Source organism: Geotrypetes seraphini, chromosome 16 (assembly GCF_902459505.1).
Source record: "Geotrypetes seraphini chromosome 16, aGeoSer1.1, whole genome shotgun sequence".
Taxonomy (NCBI): domain Eukaryota; kingdom Metazoa; phylum Chordata; class Amphibia; order Gymnophiona; family Dermophiidae; genus Geotrypetes; species Geotrypetes seraphini.
In genome coordinates, this window is record NC_047099.1 from 24,381,459 (window position 1) to 24,400,293 (window position 18,835).

The window sequence follows — 18,835 nt, forward strand, 5'->3', positions numbered from 1 at the left end:
AACATAAATGGATAAGTCTACATTTTACCATGGGACAAGAATCAGACATGTGAAAGTGATCTATGGATAGTCTTTCTGGACTTGAAATAGGAGTTTTGCTACACAGTGTTCATTCCTTCTGAAGAAGCTATGGTGAAAACCAGATCTGAGTTGGGGAGTGCTTTGAGCGATTGAGACATGTTAGCCTAAATTCACATATGGGGATGCCAGCACCACAAGAGTTATTTGAGTATAAGTATCACTGAACCACATTGGAATACTTTATAAGTACCCAATATATCTGAATGGTTTATAAAGGTAATGATGCTATGATGATTGTGCAGATTGGTATAGGTCTGAGCATATCAACTCTCATATTTTTAGATTGTAAACCATTTTTATTGACTGAAAAAAAGAGCGGTATCAGAAGAAAACAGCAAAATAGAAAAACAGCAAACAATAGCGTGAAATCCGCTAGAACAAGGCAAAATAATACAAAGTCACATGTCAGTTATATCCACCTTCATACCTCCAAAATACCAGAAATCTACCCCCACGCCACCAGCCCCCCCAGTTCCCCCTCCAAACATGGAGGGGGGAGTTACAAGGTCATCTTGGTGACACACGGGAGTTCGGGGACCCCCTAAGCAGGGAAAGCCCAAAACAGGACCAGACAAGCCAGTCCAACAAGAAAAGGAAAAAGAAGAAACACACTCCCCCCAGGACCTGGACTCTTATGACCCTAGGGCACACACCAGGTCTGGGCCCCCCGCCAAAAGACAATCCCAGCATCCCCATCCCCCAGAGCAGAGAGATACGAAGATCCAGAACAAACCAAGATACACTCCACAATTAAACCAGGGTATTGAGTTTAAGGCTCCCAAAGAACCAAGGCATAGAGGTGGGCCCGCCACTGCCAAAGAGAAGGGGGGCTCAGAGAAGTCCAGTGCTGCATAATGCAGTGATGAGCCAGGTCATATTTTTTTAATATAAATTGATTAGGAAATAGTTCAAATGGTTTCCTTTATTCCTACCAGTCAGGTACCATTGACTTGTGTTTGAGTCCTAGTGACTTGATGAATTACAGATCTAAAAAGAGATCAGTTTTGTGCTAGTCTGGTAAGGTCCTCCAGCATCATCCCCATGTTTTCAACACGTTCAGCCATCTAATTGCAGGTTGCCCTCTTCACCTGGCTCCTTTAACCTTCCTAAACATAATGTCCTTCTCCAATGATCTTTCTCTTCTGACAGTATGACCAAAACAAGACAGTTGTATCTTCATCCCATTTGGGTTTCGAGTAACATAGCTGGTTTGATCTCTTCCAGAATCAAAGTTAGTTCTTCTGGTGGTCCATGGCATGCATAAAATCCATCTCCAGCACCAAAGCTTGTTTCCGTAGTGTCCAGATTTCGCATCCGTGGACAAGCCTGATCTTCGCTTGCAGAGTTATTTTCTTGCCTTTGAATACTTTGTCAAGAGCTTTCATTGAAGTGCGACTCAGTGCTATTCTGTGGAATTTTTCTTCCCTGGTAATCCTACCAGACCAGTGCAGAAATCCCCCCATGCTATTACTGGACTTGATTCCATTCTCTTTTTTCTTAGTTCAAAGTGTTTCTATTTTGAAATTCCTCTACTTTATTTCATTGGATTTTCAGGCAGCTCCTAACCTAGTTAGAGAACTGTGTGTCAGTACAGTATAATGGTGTCTTATTGGTATGCATAATGGATGAATGTGACATTTGACATGAAGTATGAACATGAGCTCTGTTGCTTGGTCATTTGAAATTTTGCGCCTTCTAAGGCTGCATGGTGTTTCTCTGTCACCATCTGCTCGTCAATGGCCATAATCCACATGTTCTGAACTGGTCTAGTATGGACACTAAGTGGCCGATATTCCAGTCTTAGCATTTTTATGACTGGGCACCATTATTGAATATTCAGTTACATGTTGATTGCTAAAACTTATGTGGCTAAGTGAAAGAGTCAGCCTTTAATTGCATAAGATAGGACTGTTATTTATATGGTCCAATTTATGTAGTTATCTTAATGCGTTGTGGGCTGAATATCAGCCAATAACTACGGAAGTGCCAACTGCTCCCTTGGGATGCCCATAAGTTAGCTGGCTTTGGCTTCAGCATTAACTAAAAATATTCAATGGCACCAACTGGTGAAATAATACTGAATATTTACAGATAGCCTTAGACATGTGATTTAAATAGCCAGCAGCCTCTCTGGGCCACTTAAATCACTTTGAATATAAGACAGGAAGGAAAGAGTCATAAAAACTGCTGTGCCTTGGGTATATTGGGGGGAGATGTTTAAAAAAAAAAAAAATCTTTATTCATTTTACATTTTACAACAAGTGTAACAATAGATAACAGTTAAATTGAATTGAATACAACACTTGAATCTCTATCATATTCAACATTAAAACATTAAAATTTTTAACCCATTCCCTCCCAATCCAACTATGAGACAAACTTGTTTTTTTCTCTTACAAAGAGCTTTTTGGACCCCAGTTAGATTACAAAAGTTGAATAGCTCTAAGTCTAAAAGATGCTGGCATTGTAATCTCAAAGTAGGGATTCTAGATCATTTATTATTTTTTTGTCCCTTTATTTTAGCCTTTTGGAAATCTATTTGGGTTCAAATAAATTGTTTATTGGAAAACCATGTGTTATTATCTTATGATACAAATAGTGTTTAAGCCCGTTACATTAACGGGTGCTAGAATATATGCCTGTCTGTCTTTCTTTCTGTGTCTCTCCCTGCCCCTGTCTTTCTCTTCCTTTCTCCCTCTCACTGTCTGTCCTTCTTTCTTTCTGTGTCTCTCCCTGCCCCTGTCTCTCTCTTCCTTTCTTTCTTTCTCCCTCCCGCTGTCTATCCTTCTTTCTTTCTGGTTCTCTCTCTGGCACACTGTCTGTCTTTCTTTCTTTCTGTCTCTCTCCCTGCCCACTGTCTTTCTGTGTGTCTGTCTTTCGTTCTAATGCGCTGCTTGCCTGCCTGTCTTTCTGTCTCTCCATGGCCCCCTTCTGTCTCCCCTCCCCCAAAGCAAACCAAGATTGCTCCCAGGCCCCCTTTCCCTCTCCGTCCCCTCCACTTCCCTGTGCAGCAGCATTTTCCTCCCATCCTTCCCTGTGCAACAGCAGCATTTCCCGCCCTTCCCTGTGCAGCAGCATTTCCCGCCCTTCCCTGTGCAGAAGCAGCATTTCCCCCCCACACATCCCTGTTCAGCAGCAGCAGCATTTCCCACCCTTCCCTGTGCAGCAGCAGCATTTCCAGGCCTTCCCTGTGCAGAAGCAGCATTCCCCCCCCACACTTCCCTGTGCAGCAGCAGCATTTCCCACCCTTCCCTGTGCAGAAGCAGCATTTCCCCCACATACACACACACACTTCCTTGTGCAGCAGCATTTCCCACCCTTCCCTGTGCAGAAGCAGCATTTCCCGCCTTCCCTGTGCAGAAGCAGCATTTCTCCCACACACACACACTTCCCTGTGCAGCAGCAGCATTTCCTGGCCTTTCCTGTGCAGCAGCAGCAGCATTTCCTGCAGCCTCCTTCCCAGCCGCCGCGTTTAAATTCACAGAAAAGCACTGCACCGCGCTACCGCTGTCTTCGGCGTCTTCTATCCACTGCGGCCAACCCTAGCGGAAACAGGAAGTAGTCAGAGAGGGCGGACCACAGTGGACAGAAGACGGCGAGGCCAGCGGTAGTGCGATGTAGCGCTTGTCTATGAATTTAAACGCAGCAGCTGGGAAGGGGGCTGCGGGAAGGTTTTGGCGGTGAGTGAGCCAGCGAGAAGGTTTTGGCTGTGAGTGAAGGCGGGAGGGGGGAGTCGCCGGCTGTGCTGTGATACATGCACCTCATGCTGCCACCACGGACGGACACAGCACATGTCAGGTCCCCACATCTTCCTAAGTGCGCATGCGTGCTTAGAGGATTATTATTATAGATTCTATTCGGAACATCAATGAGGGCACAGAGTCAAATTTCATCTAACAATAATAAGCTTTTATTGATCATGACAGGAGTCGCCATACAACAAATTGCATTTAATTGGAAGAAATGGAAAAGACTCAATTATTGCTTCTGGTGGAATTCATTATGCCACATCTATAAAATGGAAAGAGCAATTGCTATACAAAGAAGGAACTAATAATTTTAATAAAATCTGGGGGCCATTGACAAGATATTGTAATGAATAGATACCATTTTTCCATTATAAATGCAATAAGAAGGAAGGGATGGGGGAGGGATTTTATAACTTTATTAAATATTTAGATCAATAATAAAGAATATTGTATATGAGCTTGGTGGAGATGTTTTACAATCCAAGATATGGCAAAGGAATATAACACATGGCAGCCCTGTGGTCAATGGGAAAAAGGAAATCTTCCCTAACCCTGAAACAGGGATGAGAGGACGAGACAGCTCGAACCAGCAAATTCCTGAAATAACTAATAAAAGGGTTAATAGTTTTTGTGATAAACGGGGAGCCCTCAGTCACACAGCTCACAATGGGGACAAAACCCCTAATGCGCCAGCTGTCACATACATACACCCACAAGGGTGTTATCTGTGTTACATCCCCGGGCTCACAAGTGTGTGATCAAATGTGTACCTAATGCACAAACCAGTGTGCTAATGGTGCAAAATGATAATCACCCAAAAAAACATGCAAAAAAGGTTGGAGCTGTTCTCTGCCTCTCATCCAAGGGTACAGAAGCGACCAAAGTCAGCCACAAGGTAAGGGCGTGAGGTACAAGTAAGCAGTCTAATAGGTACTTAGCTTCTCCGTAGTCAAAAGCAGAAAGCAGCACAAAAGGCTTGTCCACACTGGTCCAACAGAACTCTAGGGAGGGAGATTTGGTGGTGACACCAGGAAGTATTTCTTTACAGAAAGGGTGGTGGATCACTGGAACAAACTACCGGTGCAGGTGATCAAGGCTACTAGCGTGCTCGACTTTAAGAATAAATGGGACATCCAGTGGGATCTCTACGTGGGTCGAGCAGCACTCTGACTTAATGGGGTGGGACAGTAGAGTGGGCAGACTTGATGGGCTATAGCCCTTTTCTGCCGTCATCTTTCTATGTTTCTAGAAGAGCCCCCTTCCTCAGGAACCAACTTCTGAATACTGAAACCAAAATCACTCAAACACCCGCCAGAATGGAACAGTTGAAAATGGCGCTGAGCCCGGTCAAGACAGTGACCAGTGATTTTCCAGTTGGATATAAACATACATAGTAACTTAGTAAATGAAGGCAGATAAAGACCTGAGTGGTCCATCCAGTCTGCCCAACCATACAGGATTCATAAATTAATTTAGTTTAAATGGTCCTTTTTCTTAGATATCTCTGGGCCAGAAACCCAGCAGTGTGCCTAGGTTCCATCTACTGGAGTCTCCATCAAAGCTCACTCCAGGCCATCCCAACCATCGAAACCCTCCACAGCCTGTCCTCAACTGAATAGTCCACACACGGGACACAGGCCGTGCAAGCCTGACCAGCACTGGCCTTAGTTCCTTCAATGTATACCCATTATTTTCTGATTAGAGATCCTCTGTGTTCATCCCACGCTAGTTTGAACTCTGTCACCGTTTTCTTTTCCTCCATCTCCCTCGGGAGCGCATTCCATGCATCAATTACCCTCTCCGTAAAGAAGAATTTTCTAACAATACTCTTGAATCTACTAACCCTCAACCTCAAATTATGCCCTCTGGTTTTACCATTTTCCTTTCTCTGGAACAGATTTTGTTCTACGTTAATACCTTTCAAGTATTTGAACGTCTGAATCATATCTCCCCTGTCACTTCTTTCCTCTAGGGCAGTGGTCTCAAACTTGCAGCCCGGGGGCCACATGCAGCCCGCCAGGTACTATTTTGAGGCCCTCGGTATGTTTATCATAATTACAAAAGTAAAATAAAACAGTTTCTTGATCATGTGTCTCTTTAGCTATAAATTACAATATTATTATTAAGACTTAGCCAAAAGGAAAGATTTATAAACCATAAAGAGTTTTACCTCATGCAAAATTGTCATTTCTTTAATAAGACATTAACTATTTTTTTTGAGGCTCTTCAAGTAGCTACAAATCCAAAATATGGCCCTGCAGAGGGTTTGAGTTTGAGACCACTGCTCTAAGGTATACATATTCAGGGCTTCCAGTCTCTCCTCATACGTCTTCTGGCATTATACACATATTGCAATCTCTTTTGAGAGATTATTTTTGATATACAGTACTCCCCTGAAATTCACGGGGGTTCCATTCCAGGAACACCTGCGAATTTCAAAAACCACGAATACGTTTTTTCAGCTGATCGAAGGCAGAAGAGGGCAGCTGGGGCACTGGCGGGTGCTTAAATTGTACTTACGAAGCCGGGCACATTTTCTAACCGCCTCTTCCTGGTACTAAAGTCATGGTTACACCAATAAGGAGCTGCTTTGACACGCTATCTGGCATGTCAAAGCAGCTCCTAATTAGTGTAACCATGACTTTAGTACTAGGAAGAGGCGGTCGGAAAATACCGCGAATTACTGAGTCTGCGATTTGCGAACCGTGAATTTGCGGGGGTTTACTGTATTTGTTTTATCTATCATCTACTCCTCACTTACCGATCTACCCAGTTAATGGCCACCTGGACTTACGACCAGCTCTCTGACCAGTCGGTGGAAATGGCAGCACAGTGTCCTAGCAGTAAAGCAGGGCAGGAGCGATCTTCCTTTGCTCCTGTCCTGTGAAAGTTATGATCAAAAATGGCTGCTGCAAGTTCCCTTAGTGATCTCACGATTTCCTGCAGGAACTTGAAGCAGCCATTTTGGACTGCAGTTTTAACGGGGCAGGAGCATAGGAAGAAAGCTGCTGCCCTGCTTCACCGCTAGACCACCAGGGCTTTACGGTAACATTGAGAGGGGGCTGGGAGTTAAGACACTCCTCACTTGACCTATTCGCTTATCAGCCGAGTCGTAAGAACAGAACTCGATTGTTAAGTGAGGAGTAGCTATATTTCTTTCAATACTGGGAATGGTATTTTATGTATTGATTTGGTATGTTGACTTGTGATCTGTCTAGAATTGTATAGATAGAGTGGAATATAAATGTTGTAAATAAATAGATAGATAGAGCAGTGGCTTTTGAATGGATTCTGTTTTAAGGGTGCACTTTAGAATGAAAACTTATGTCCAAAGATTAAAAATTCTGAGATATATTCTTTATGCCACATCTTTAAAATGGAGCGAGTAATAGCCATACAGCAGGGGCATTTAAATAAATTTAAGGATGTTTGGGAGCCATTAACCAAATATTGTAAAGAATGAATATTGTTTTTTCCCTTTGAACATACACTTCCAAGTCGGGGGGGGGGGGGGGTACTTTATGTTTTCTTATGTTTAAGGACAATTGTTGGGTATGTGGGGAGGGAGAGATATTTGATGTGAATTAGGTCTTTGGTTGAATATTAAGTGATGTTAAAGTGTAAAATGATTTTATCTTATACTGCACTTATTGAAAGTTTGAAAAATGAATAAAGAATTTAAAAAAATAAAAAATTCTGAGATATCAACTGATGTGTCTTAACACCAAGTGTTTATAGTGTGTCTATTTTCTATGAGCACATATATATTCTTTTGAGTACATTTTTTCTTTAGATTTTCCACCTTTCTGTGGGGTTATTTGTTGTATTTATGTATTTATTGTAGGAATGGCTTATCTTTGCTGTTGGCATATCCCTGAAGCATGCCTACTGTTGCGTAGCAGGTGCAGGGCCCTGAGGCGGGTACCCTCGCTGAGCGCTATGTATGACCTTGGCGCGCCTCCAAAAGGTAAAGGCCCTGCTGGGAAAAATAATGGTCAGAATGGCAAAACTCCCAATAAGGCAGCAGTCCAGCCACTGTTCAAATAAAGAAGGCTTTATTTGGTACTTAGCCAATATTCAAGCATGCATCAAAAGAAAACTAGCTTTAGTCCAGTGGCCTGGCCTCTTCAATTCCCTGTAAATAAGGGTCTAACAGTTCCTTCTTCCAGGTGATAACAAAACCATCAAATAAAGCCAAAAATCAAACAGTTCACCTGTTCCTGCAATTTGTACTGCAACCTCTTTGGCTGCCGGGTCAGCGCATGGCTGGCAACACCCTTGCTTCAGGGTAAGTCCAGGAATTTAAACTTCTGGCATTTCTCCAAGTGAAAAAACCCAAAACACAAACAGGTAAGTATTTCAGTGTTCATTAAGTCACAAAACTTTCTCCAACCAATCTCACTGTGCCTGCTTAAATGAAGTCAGGCTCCCCCACCAGCTCTGGAAAGTTGGAGGAGTGGGGAATTGCTGAATCCACTCAAAGTAATAGCCTGTTAGGCCCTGCAATCCTAACCCTTGGATCTCATCTGGATTCTGCCCCACAATCCCCACTGCAGCAATGAATGGTTGTAACTTCAAAAGCAGAAACCCCCCCCAAAATACAAAGTTCTGCAGACAGCACGGACAAGCGCTCTCAGAGTTTAGCAGTGTTCTAATGTAGCAGTTGGAACAGTCTTTATACTGTCTTCTTCAACAAACAGCAAAAACAAAAGTCCTTTTCAGGTAGGGCAGCTTTCCTTGCTAATTGCCCTTTCAAACTCCCCAAATAGCTTCTGGCTGCTGGGGACAAAACCAGCCAGCAAAACACAGTCCTTTTTACCCAACAAACACAAAGCAGTGTCAGCTTCTTGAATCCAGCAAAAAAGTAGTCAAAAAGCAAGCTTCAACTCAAGTCCATTTGTTCAACAACTGGTGGCAGAGCAATCTCCTGATCCCAGGCATGGCAGCTGATTAGCAGGTAATGATTCCTCCCAATCCACCATTTCCACTTCATTACCTTGCCTGACCTCTGGAGCACCTAACCAAGGTTCTGACTCCTCTCCTGGTTCAGCTCTGTCTCTCCCTGGCTTGCACTGCTCAAGCTGCCTTAGTTTGTGAGTGCCATGCCCAAGCCTATGTGGGGGATGGGCAGGCTTCAGCTCTCCCTGGGCTTTCTCCTGCTCCGCAATTAACCTAAGCAGGTATGTCCCTAAAGGAGACAGTGCCTGTTTCCTAGGCTGTGTCCTAACAGTGCCTGGCTTAGGTTTGTAGGTCCTCATAATGTCCTGAATCCTCCCAGGGCTCCTGCTCTTGAGAAACCTCCCCAGAATCTGAGTCCTGGCCCATGTCAGGAGTAGAGCTGCTGCACTGATCACCTCTCCTCAGCTTCAGGGCTGTGTTTCTAGGCTTTTTACCTGGAACAAGGCTAGCTGTAGTGCTGGGCTTGTGACATTGCATGAAAGAAAGAAGAAACATACTATCCTTTCCCAGGGGACAATGGGCTGAGATTCTTCAGGCATTTATCATTAATGCAACTAAGGCATTGCTCACTATGAAGTGGTGCCCACAGACCTACGGTTTGGTTTTTAATTGCCACTTTTTATTCAGAATCTATCCTGAGACAGTAAGGTATTGGGGAGACAATGTGCTAAGGCCTGCAGGACAAGGGGGAGCAGCTATGTGTCAGAATGCTCTGCACCAAAACCACCCCGGGAAGGCCTCAGCATAAAACAAACATGTAGACTTTGTAGATAGGGAAGGATACCAACTCGCAAGCACTTTCAATGTCTTCTTTGTCAGCTTGCCAACAACAGTAAATGAATAAGTAAAGAATCTAACCAAAGAGAAAAAGTGAAGGGAGGGGCACAGTTCTTACTGATACATCAAGTCAAAGAGTGCAGAAAGGCAATCCCTGAATGCTGTAGGCTTAACTACAAAGTGCCTGCAGAGGGGAACTCAGAGTGCAGTGGAACCACATCTCTCTCTTTTTAACCCAGTATTTCCTTTCCTGTCTTTTCAGTATTTTCAGTATTTTCCAGTCTTTTCAGTATTCCTGTCTTTTCAGAGTTGACTATGCATGATTGAGTCTGCAGTCACTCGGTAGAACCTGCTGTGAGTCCGATTATCCTCCAAAACTAAGGACCTTCAATTCATGGTGTGAAACTGAACACAGGCACTTGAGAAAACCCTGGAGGATGCTGAGTTTGGCAGATGAAGTAGACTGAGAGGAGCTACTACCATGTGCCTGGTTTTTCAAGACTTTTCTGGGCTTCTGGAAACCTGGCTCTGACAATATGTGGCTAATTCTATCTGCTTGTCCATGGAGACACTCAGCCACTTCTAACTTGCCAAATGAAGATGGGGACAATGAACTCAATCAATTGTAGATATTGAGTGACTAAAAGTGATTGTATCAAATTCTATAGAATAATCACTCTATAAATCAATTTGCAATGAACTAGTTTAAATATGCATCAACTGCTGATAGAACTCGTGCTCAGATATGAAGGCAGTAAGAGGGGAAAACCCCCAACACTACCACCTCACCACTCATTGTTCAAAACAGTCTAAAGTTGAATAATCAAGTTTGTCGAATATTTAGCTTAATGATGCCGCACCGGCTATAAGGTCTACATTTGCACTTATAGATTGAAAATGCATTGAAAATCGCAAACTTTAGCTCGCTGGTTCTGACGCGACACGTTTCGGTACTGCACTTCAACAGAGTTTCTAAGTTTGGGCAATGTAGTCTCAAAAAGATGTCAAAAATCTACCTTTCTCGCCAGCACTTATACGATTGTGTTAATTAATAACAATAAGAGGGAGGGGGGTTGGGTCTTGGGTTTTTATATATATAACTGTTGTATTTATTGATAGACTTATAAGTGATGATTACAAGAATTTGTATGGTTTTAATTTGTACACTTGTTGAAAGATTAAAAACGAATAAAAACATGTTGTCAGCCAAGGATGCAACTTATCACGTTCAATCTTTACGGCAAAGCCATCTTCAGAAAAACAAATTTGGAAGAAGAAAGCATTGAACATAAGAACATAAGAATTGCATCCTGCCCAGCAATCCGCTCATGTGGAAGCCCTCTGGTCAAAGACCAGTACCCTAACTGAGACTAGTTTCAAGTTTTTATTAGGATTTTATATACTGTCTATCAAGGTTATGTTAAAATGAATAAAGCTTTGGAGAATACTATTGTTGGAAGGGATGGGAGGGGGAGGGGTTTTTATTTATATATTTATGCTGATGTTTGATTAGATTTTCAAGTGATTTGTATGATCTAATTGATATTTTATTGTACACTTGATGTAAGAAATGAAAATGAATAAAGATTTTGGAAAAAAAAAAAAGGTTATCTAAGCAGTTTTTACAATCAGGTACTCAAGCATTTTCCCTATCTGTCCCGGTGGGCTCACAATCTATCTAACGTACCTGGGGCTATGGAGGACTGAGTGACTTGCCCTACCAGCGCACGTTCTTGTTCAGCAGGAACTTGTCTAACTTTGTCTTGAATTCCTGGAGGGTGTTTTCCCCTATTTGAATCCCTGGAGGATGGGATTTCCCCTATAACAGCCTCCGGAAGAGCGTTCCAGTTTTCTACCACTCTCTGGGTGAAGAAGAACTTCCTTACGTTTGTACGGAATCTATCCCCTTTCAACTTTAGAGTGCCTTCTCGTTCTCCCTACCTTGGAGAGGGTGAACAACCTGTCCTTATCTACTAAGTCTATCCCCTTCAGTACCTGGTAATTGGTTTCAAAGCTGGTGGCCAAAATATAAACAACGTGCGCTATGCAGATAATACAACACTCATCACCAGCAGCAAAGAAGACATGTTTTATCTACTGAGAAAAGTCAAAACCAGAAGTCATAACATGGGATTAGAACTGAACATAAACAAGACGAAGATCACGAACACAGAAAATGATGAAGATTTTGAGCATGAAGGCAATAGAATAGAAGTTGTAAAAGATTTCAATCTCTTGGGCTCTTTTGTAAGAAATACTCCGCAGAATAGCACTGGCTTGCACTCTTCAATGAAACCCCTGCAAAGGCAAGGAAATAACACTCCAGATGAAGATCAGACTTGTCCATGCATTCATTTTCACAGTGGTCAATAATGGATGCGAAAGCTGGACATTACGGAAACAAGACAGAAAGAAGATTAACTCATTTGAGTTTTGGTGCTGGAGAAGTACTTTGGACCCCAGTTCGGTTGCATAGAGTAGATAGTTCTAAATCTAATAGATGTTGGCATTGTCACCTGGAAGTTGGGATGTTAGATCATTTACTATACTATTGTCCTTTGATACTAAAATTCTGGAGATCGATTTGGGATCAGGTTAATAATTTATTAGAAAATCCAGTGGCACTATCGTATGATACATCTATGAGGGCAAAAAGTCAAATTTCAGCAAAAAATAACAAACTTTTGTTTATAATGACGGGAGTTGCCATGCAGCTTATTTTAAAGAATTGGAAAAATTGAGATAGATTAAATTATTCATTCTGGTGGGAATCCCTATGTTATATCTTTAAAATGGAAAAGTTTATGGCCATTCAGAAGGGTTATTATAAAAAAATTTATGGAACATACAACAGATTACGAGTAATTGGAAAAACTGGAAGAGACTTAATTAGTTTATGGTAGAACTCTTTATGTCACATTTCTAAAATGGAAAGGACAGTAGCTACACAGCAGGGGAATTTTAGAAAATTTCAGGAGATTTGGGAACCATTAGCAAAATATTGTAATGATTATATATTATTTTTCCCCTTAAACTGCACATCCAGGATGGGGGGAGGGGGGAAGGGTTTTTTGATTTGATTATTAGATAAGGTATTGAGGAATGGAGTTTAAGATAGGTTTCTTGAATTTAAAGAATGTATTTGAATAGGGTGGAGGGGGGATAATTTCTGATATGGATTTTAACAGAATATTAAGTGTTGTAATTGAGTTTTAAATACTATACATACTGTCACACTTATTGTAAGTTTTTAAAAAATGAATAAAGAATTGAAAAAAAAAATTTATGGAAGTTTGGGAACCATTAACTAAATATTGTAAAGATTGATTTATTTGTATAAACTAAGGGAAACATGCTCATCCGGTGAGGGGGGAGGGAGATATGTTTTGGCATTTGTTAAAAAATATAGAAGGGTTGATTACAAGTATTTTTATGAGGTGTATGTAAATTGGAAAGTGGGTGGGAGAAAATAAATCTTGTTTTTATTCTTTTTTATTTAAAAATCTTTATTCATTTTCAAAAATTACAACAAGTGTACAACAGTCATTCAGAAATACCTTAATTCATCACTTGATATCTTAAACACCAGAATATTGGATAAGATAAGGGGGGTGGGAATATGATGGATAATATATTGATAGTTGTCTTGTTTTTATTCTATTAAGTATATTGTGCTGTAATGATAATAATTTATGTAAATGCATCTTCTTTTGTGCATAATTGAAGTTCAAAAAATGAATAAAGAATTTATAAAAAAAAGAATTTTATACATACCGTAGACTGCCTGAAGAACTAATAAATCGATTCTGTAAGAGATCAAACTGGTTATGTCACTCAAAGCCCAAATGATGAACTTACAACTGTCTTATTTTGGTCACACTGTTAAGAGGAGAAAGATCAATGGAGAAGGTCATCATGTTTGGGAAAATCTAAGGAACCAGGCGAAGAGGGCAACTTGCAATCAGATGGCTAGACAGGTTGAAACCAACCATGGGGATGACACTGGAGGTCCTTACTAGACTAGCACAAAACTAATTTCTTTTTAGATCTGTAATTCATCAAGTCCCTAAGACTCAAACACGAGTCGATGGTACCTAAGTAATGTAGGCCAAGGTTTTAAAGGCCTACATTATAGGCACCTAAATCCTTTAGAGAATCACGCTTAGTGGTGTATAAGTCTTTCTTGGTTAGAACCTTTACAGCAGCTGGAAAAATGTCATCAGACTTTCAAAAAGGCAGGGGTAACATGTTAGGGATGGGAAGCCAGAAAATGCCACTCTCATTATTCATGGTAGAATGGTTTGCGAAAATGTTCATGAACCACAAAATCACAAATAATGAAGCATGGGAAAATAGAGGTTGGGTTCCAGCAGTTCACATTGTGCCTCAAAACAGTGGAAAGTGAACAGTGGTTCCTGCATGAAGTACTTGCAGTTCACTCTTCAGATGTTTGGGGGCCATATCTGGAAGCAACACCTGACCATGAAGTGAAAGTGAAAGCAAAAAAGCACCGGTTCATGAATACACGAACACAGCGGCATGAATGGGGAATTTGGCTGCAATCGAGGCAACCACAGATAGGCAAATTCATGCATCTTAAACACACGAATAACAAGAACAGACTGTAGTAGCGTGCACTCTTTGGAAACAGGGCACATTATTTCAGAAAGAGGACACACTTTTTCCCATGTTTGTGTATGTGCAATAGTTTTTCCACTATTGGAAAAGACTGAACATCCCTTCTGAAACAGTGTACTCTCTTTCCAAAGAGTGCACGTAATTGTCAGCGAATGATATAAACATGAAATGTTGTGCTTGTTTTTGAATACAATGACAGCCCATCCCTTGTAATTTGCAAGGGCAGATCTTGTTGTAATGGTTGAACTCTCGTTCTCCTTCCTGTATGCCTGAAAGAAAAGACAGCTGGGGCTTGGTACACTGTTAATGCTGTGGAGGACCCAAGTTCTTTTGCAAGGCACTTGGACCAGTTGTTAAAAAGGAACGCAAGCAACTTTACCTTCTCCTCACGAGTCTGGACCCCTACTCCACTGGGAGTGATCTGCGGCTGCAGCGAGAGCAATGTCTCAAAGAGGGTTCGGGCCTCTGTAATCTGACTGGCAATGTCAGCATTTGGATGCTGGCCAAAGGCCTCGGGTCGGTCCATGCCAGGCAACATGCTGATGAACTCTTTGTAAGCGCTTAAGAGACCATCCTTTGGGATGTAATATATTTCCAGCGCAGAAAGCCTGAAACCCAGAAAAATACCATTAACCTTTTGCTCCTAAATAAAAACATATGGAAGGGGATAGGGGTTAGCTATTCCTTTTGCCAAAGCACCTGTCTGAAATAAGAGGTGTAATTATGCCCGCTCTGTGTTTAAAAATAAAGGGATGAATTTTCAGTCTGCCATGCTGGCTTTTTTACACCTAGATTTTTAGTGACATGCCATGTCCAGACACCAGTGCTGAGTATCTGGATATAATCGGGGTACCAGCAATATTCAGATCAAAGCAGGAATAACTAACTGGATGAAGGTAGGGGAGCCTTTTTGATGTCCTACCTTTATCCAGGTAGCAGACTGAAAATGACCACTAACTGGATAAATGCCAGGTCTGCCCAGAGTTTCCTCCAGACCATTCCGACAGGATAGTGCCAAGGCAGCCTGCCGAATATCGGGTGGCACAATCTGGTTAAGTGCCACTGAATATCCAGTTTATCTTTAGTCAATATGATTTAACCAAACAGGAAAATCCCCTATCCAGGTTAAATTCTTTTAAATATTAGACTCAGATTTTCCTGCTGCTGTTTATGCTATATTCTTGTTTCATAGGCATCAGCCTGCATGGGATTCTGATTACTAACAGCACAGCAGTGCCTCTCTCCCTATTGGGAGGGTGGGGCTGAAGAAAAGGAGATTTCTTTTTGGATAGTACCACTGCCTGCCCTCCTACTGGTTCTTGCCTGAAGTTGCTTGTGGTGATGGATTGTTCACAGAAGTAATCATTGATGTATGTAGTGAGCAGCCTTCGATCCCAATCATCAGTCACATGTCCCCCATAGTTGACTCCCGCAATGAGGTATTTTAGAGCATCCCATGGAGTCTCCTCATATTCATCCAGATATAGGCTCAATAGATTCTCTGACACCTGGGGCAGGATGAGAGAAAACAAAATCAGAAGCAGAGGCTGGGATGTGCACTTCAAAGGATTCAGTCTGTACTGCTAGAAATTAAACCACAGGAAATATAGTCACAAGAAAAGGACAAAAGGCATGGGTGTAGCCAGCAGGGTGCAGAGGGGTGCAATTAACTGACTGAAAATGAATGCAATGCTAAAATGTTTGTGGCCAGGGCCTTTCCTCTGCAGTGTCACTTCTAACCCAGCAGAGGAAAGGCACTGGTGGGGCTGACCGCAAGCAGCCTGTTTACAGCATTTCCTCTGCTGGCCGGCCACCGCTGCTGCTTTGGGAGGGCCTGCGGGTAAGATATACTGTTTCCACAAGGGGAGGGGGAAGTCAATTGGAGGCTAGACCCGCACAGGGGAGGGAGGATTTGTTGGGTCAGGAACAGGATAGCAGGGAGATGCCACTGGGGAGGGAGTGGTCGGAGAGTGAGAGAGGGCAGACCTGCAGAAGGAGGTAGGGATGGAGAGTGGAAGGGGACAGATGATGAACTGTAATTGGTGGGGGGAGAAGAGGGGACATAAATGGTGGACCCACATGGTGAAGGGGCTGTGTATGTTGAGTATGCATCGAAAGCTGGTTTGGGAAAAGGATAGAAATAGTTCTGGAAAGGTTTAGCACAGATAGAACTAAACTAAACTAAACCTTAAGTTTATATACCGCATCATCTCCATGGATGTTGTGGAGCTCAGCACGGTTTACAAGAACTTAAAATATAGGAAGAGAAGGAAAAAAAAAGGTTTACATGAACTTATATATAGAAGAGAAGAGTAAGGGGGGATAGAATTACATTTTTGTGGGGGGGGGGAACTAGGGGTTTCTTTGCAAAACCTGTTTGTTCTGCTATTGGTATTCTCGATCTTGTTGAACCATTGTTTTGTGTATTTACTGATTGTGCATCAATAAAACATGATATTGATTGTTGTGGTTTTATAAGACCTAATAAAACATTTTTGAACTAAAAAAAAAGTGGTCCGTTCGGTATGTCAATGAGAACAAAAAGTCAAATTTCATCAAGCAATAATAAACTTCTATTGATTATGACAGGAGTCGCCATGCAACATATCACCAGTAATTGGGAAAAATTACAATAATCTTAGCTATACATTCTGGTGGAATTCGTTGTGCCACATTTATAAAATGGAAAGAACAATTGCTATACAGAAAGGGAATTATAATAATTTAAAAAAGATTGGGGGGCCATTGACAAATTATTGTAATGATTAGACATCATTTTCCACTGACAGTATATTATACATAGGGGGAAGGGGGGGATGGTATAAAGTTTTATTAAAGGTTTAATTAATAGATAAGAATACAATATTTATATGATATTTTTGATTGAAATATTTGTGGGAAGGGTGGGTGGGGAGGGAATAGATTTAGATTTATAAATCTTTATTCATTTTCTTATGTTACAACAAGTGTATCACATAAACTCATTAGAAACTTGAATATACACACTTGATTAATTCTTATATTAACATTAAATTTAACATTTCTTTAAAAATTAATACAAAGTTATATTATGTCAGAAATCTAAATTTATATAATTCTTATTGAATATAATAATCCCCCACCCCTCCCTCCCTCCCAATCAATAATACATAAAATCAACTTTATTGCAATTTCATTCAAATATTGATATAATGTGTAATAATCAAAAAATAAAATCCCACCCCATTCCCCTCTAATCAAATATCTTATCATGGGAAAAGTTAATCATTCATTACAAAAATCTGTTAACGGTCCCCAGACTTTCTGAAACTTACTCACATAACCTTTTTGTGTTGCAATAGTGAGTTCCATTTTGTATATATGACATACAGAATTCCACCAAAAATTGTAATTCAACCTGTCATGCTTTTTCCAATTATATGTTATTTGTTGTATTGCTATTCCAGTTAAAATAAACAGAAGTTTGTTGTTATTTGACGAAATTTGACTTCTTGCTCTCATAGTTGTTCCAAATAAAATAGTATCATATGTCAAGGCTACCGGATTTTCTAACATCCTATTGATTTGAGGCCAAATTGATTTCCAGAATGATAAGATAAATGGACAATAGAATAAAAGGTGATCTAATGTCCCGACTTCAACATGACAATGCCAGCATCTATTAGACTTAGAACTATCTATCTTTTGTAAGCGAACAGGGGTCCAAAAAGCTCTATGCAGAAGAAAAAACCAAGTTTGTCTCATAGATGCTGACACTGTACATTTTAACCTCCAAGACCAAAGTCGTGGCCATTGAGATGCATTAATTTGATGCTTTATCTCAATGCTCCAAATGTCTCTAAGACCATTTTTTGGTTTTTTATTTACAAATCCGGATATTAATTTATACCACTGTGCGGCTCTATGATCCATTGAATCCATCTGGAAGCATAAGAATTCCAAACTATGATAATTAGTAAGATTTTTCCATTCAGGGTGGGGAGGGAATAAATTTATGTATTTACGATGACAATAGAAAGAGATTTAAGTGATGTGGAAAAGTTTTAAATGATGTAATATTGTGTACTTGTTGTAAGATGAAAAAATGAATAAAGAATTTGAAAAAAAAAAAAAAAAGTGTTCCCCTCCCAGGCTTTGTACCATCGCTCCCAGAACTCTTTTAAGCCCTCTCAGTTCACCCCATCCTGGTGCTACATTTCAAAATGATGCTGGCTGACTTGAGATGTGGTACTGGGCAGAACAAAAATCACGTCTTTTCTAGCTAATACTAGGACACTTTCCATATAGAAAACCACATAGGGGGAAATTCTATAAACGGTGCCGATAAATATTGGTGCTCAACATTATTCTATAAAAGGCGCTGAAAGTATGAGTGCTTTTTATAGAAATAGCATTGAGAACTGGATTCTGCGCTCGGTTTTGGGCATGAGGACTGAAATCTGGTTTAAATCCTGGCACCCTGTTATTCTGTAACAGCGCAGGCATTTTTTGTGAACCCACCTGTGCCCCTTTGCGGCTCAAGATACACTGAAAGATTGGAGAGGCTGGAGCTCTTCTCCCTGGAAAAGCGGAGACTCAGAGGAGACATGATAGAGACCTACAAGATCATGAAGGGCATAGAGAAAGTAGAG

The 18,835-nt window shown here is 41.1% G+C and overlaps 1 protein-coding gene across 1 annotated transcript in view; it reads right to left on the bottom strand.

Annotated features, from left to right (window-relative positions):
* The window catches only part of DNAH2 (dynein axonemal heavy chain 2), a 511,463-nt gene that overhangs the window by 44,490 nt on the left and 448,138 nt on the right, over positions 1-18,835 (bottom strand). The window contains 2 exon segments of the mRNA XM_033923769.1: positions 14,584-14,812; positions 15,528-15,712. Coding sequence (XP_033779660.1) covers positions 14,584-14,812; positions 15,528-15,712 — 414 coding nt within the window.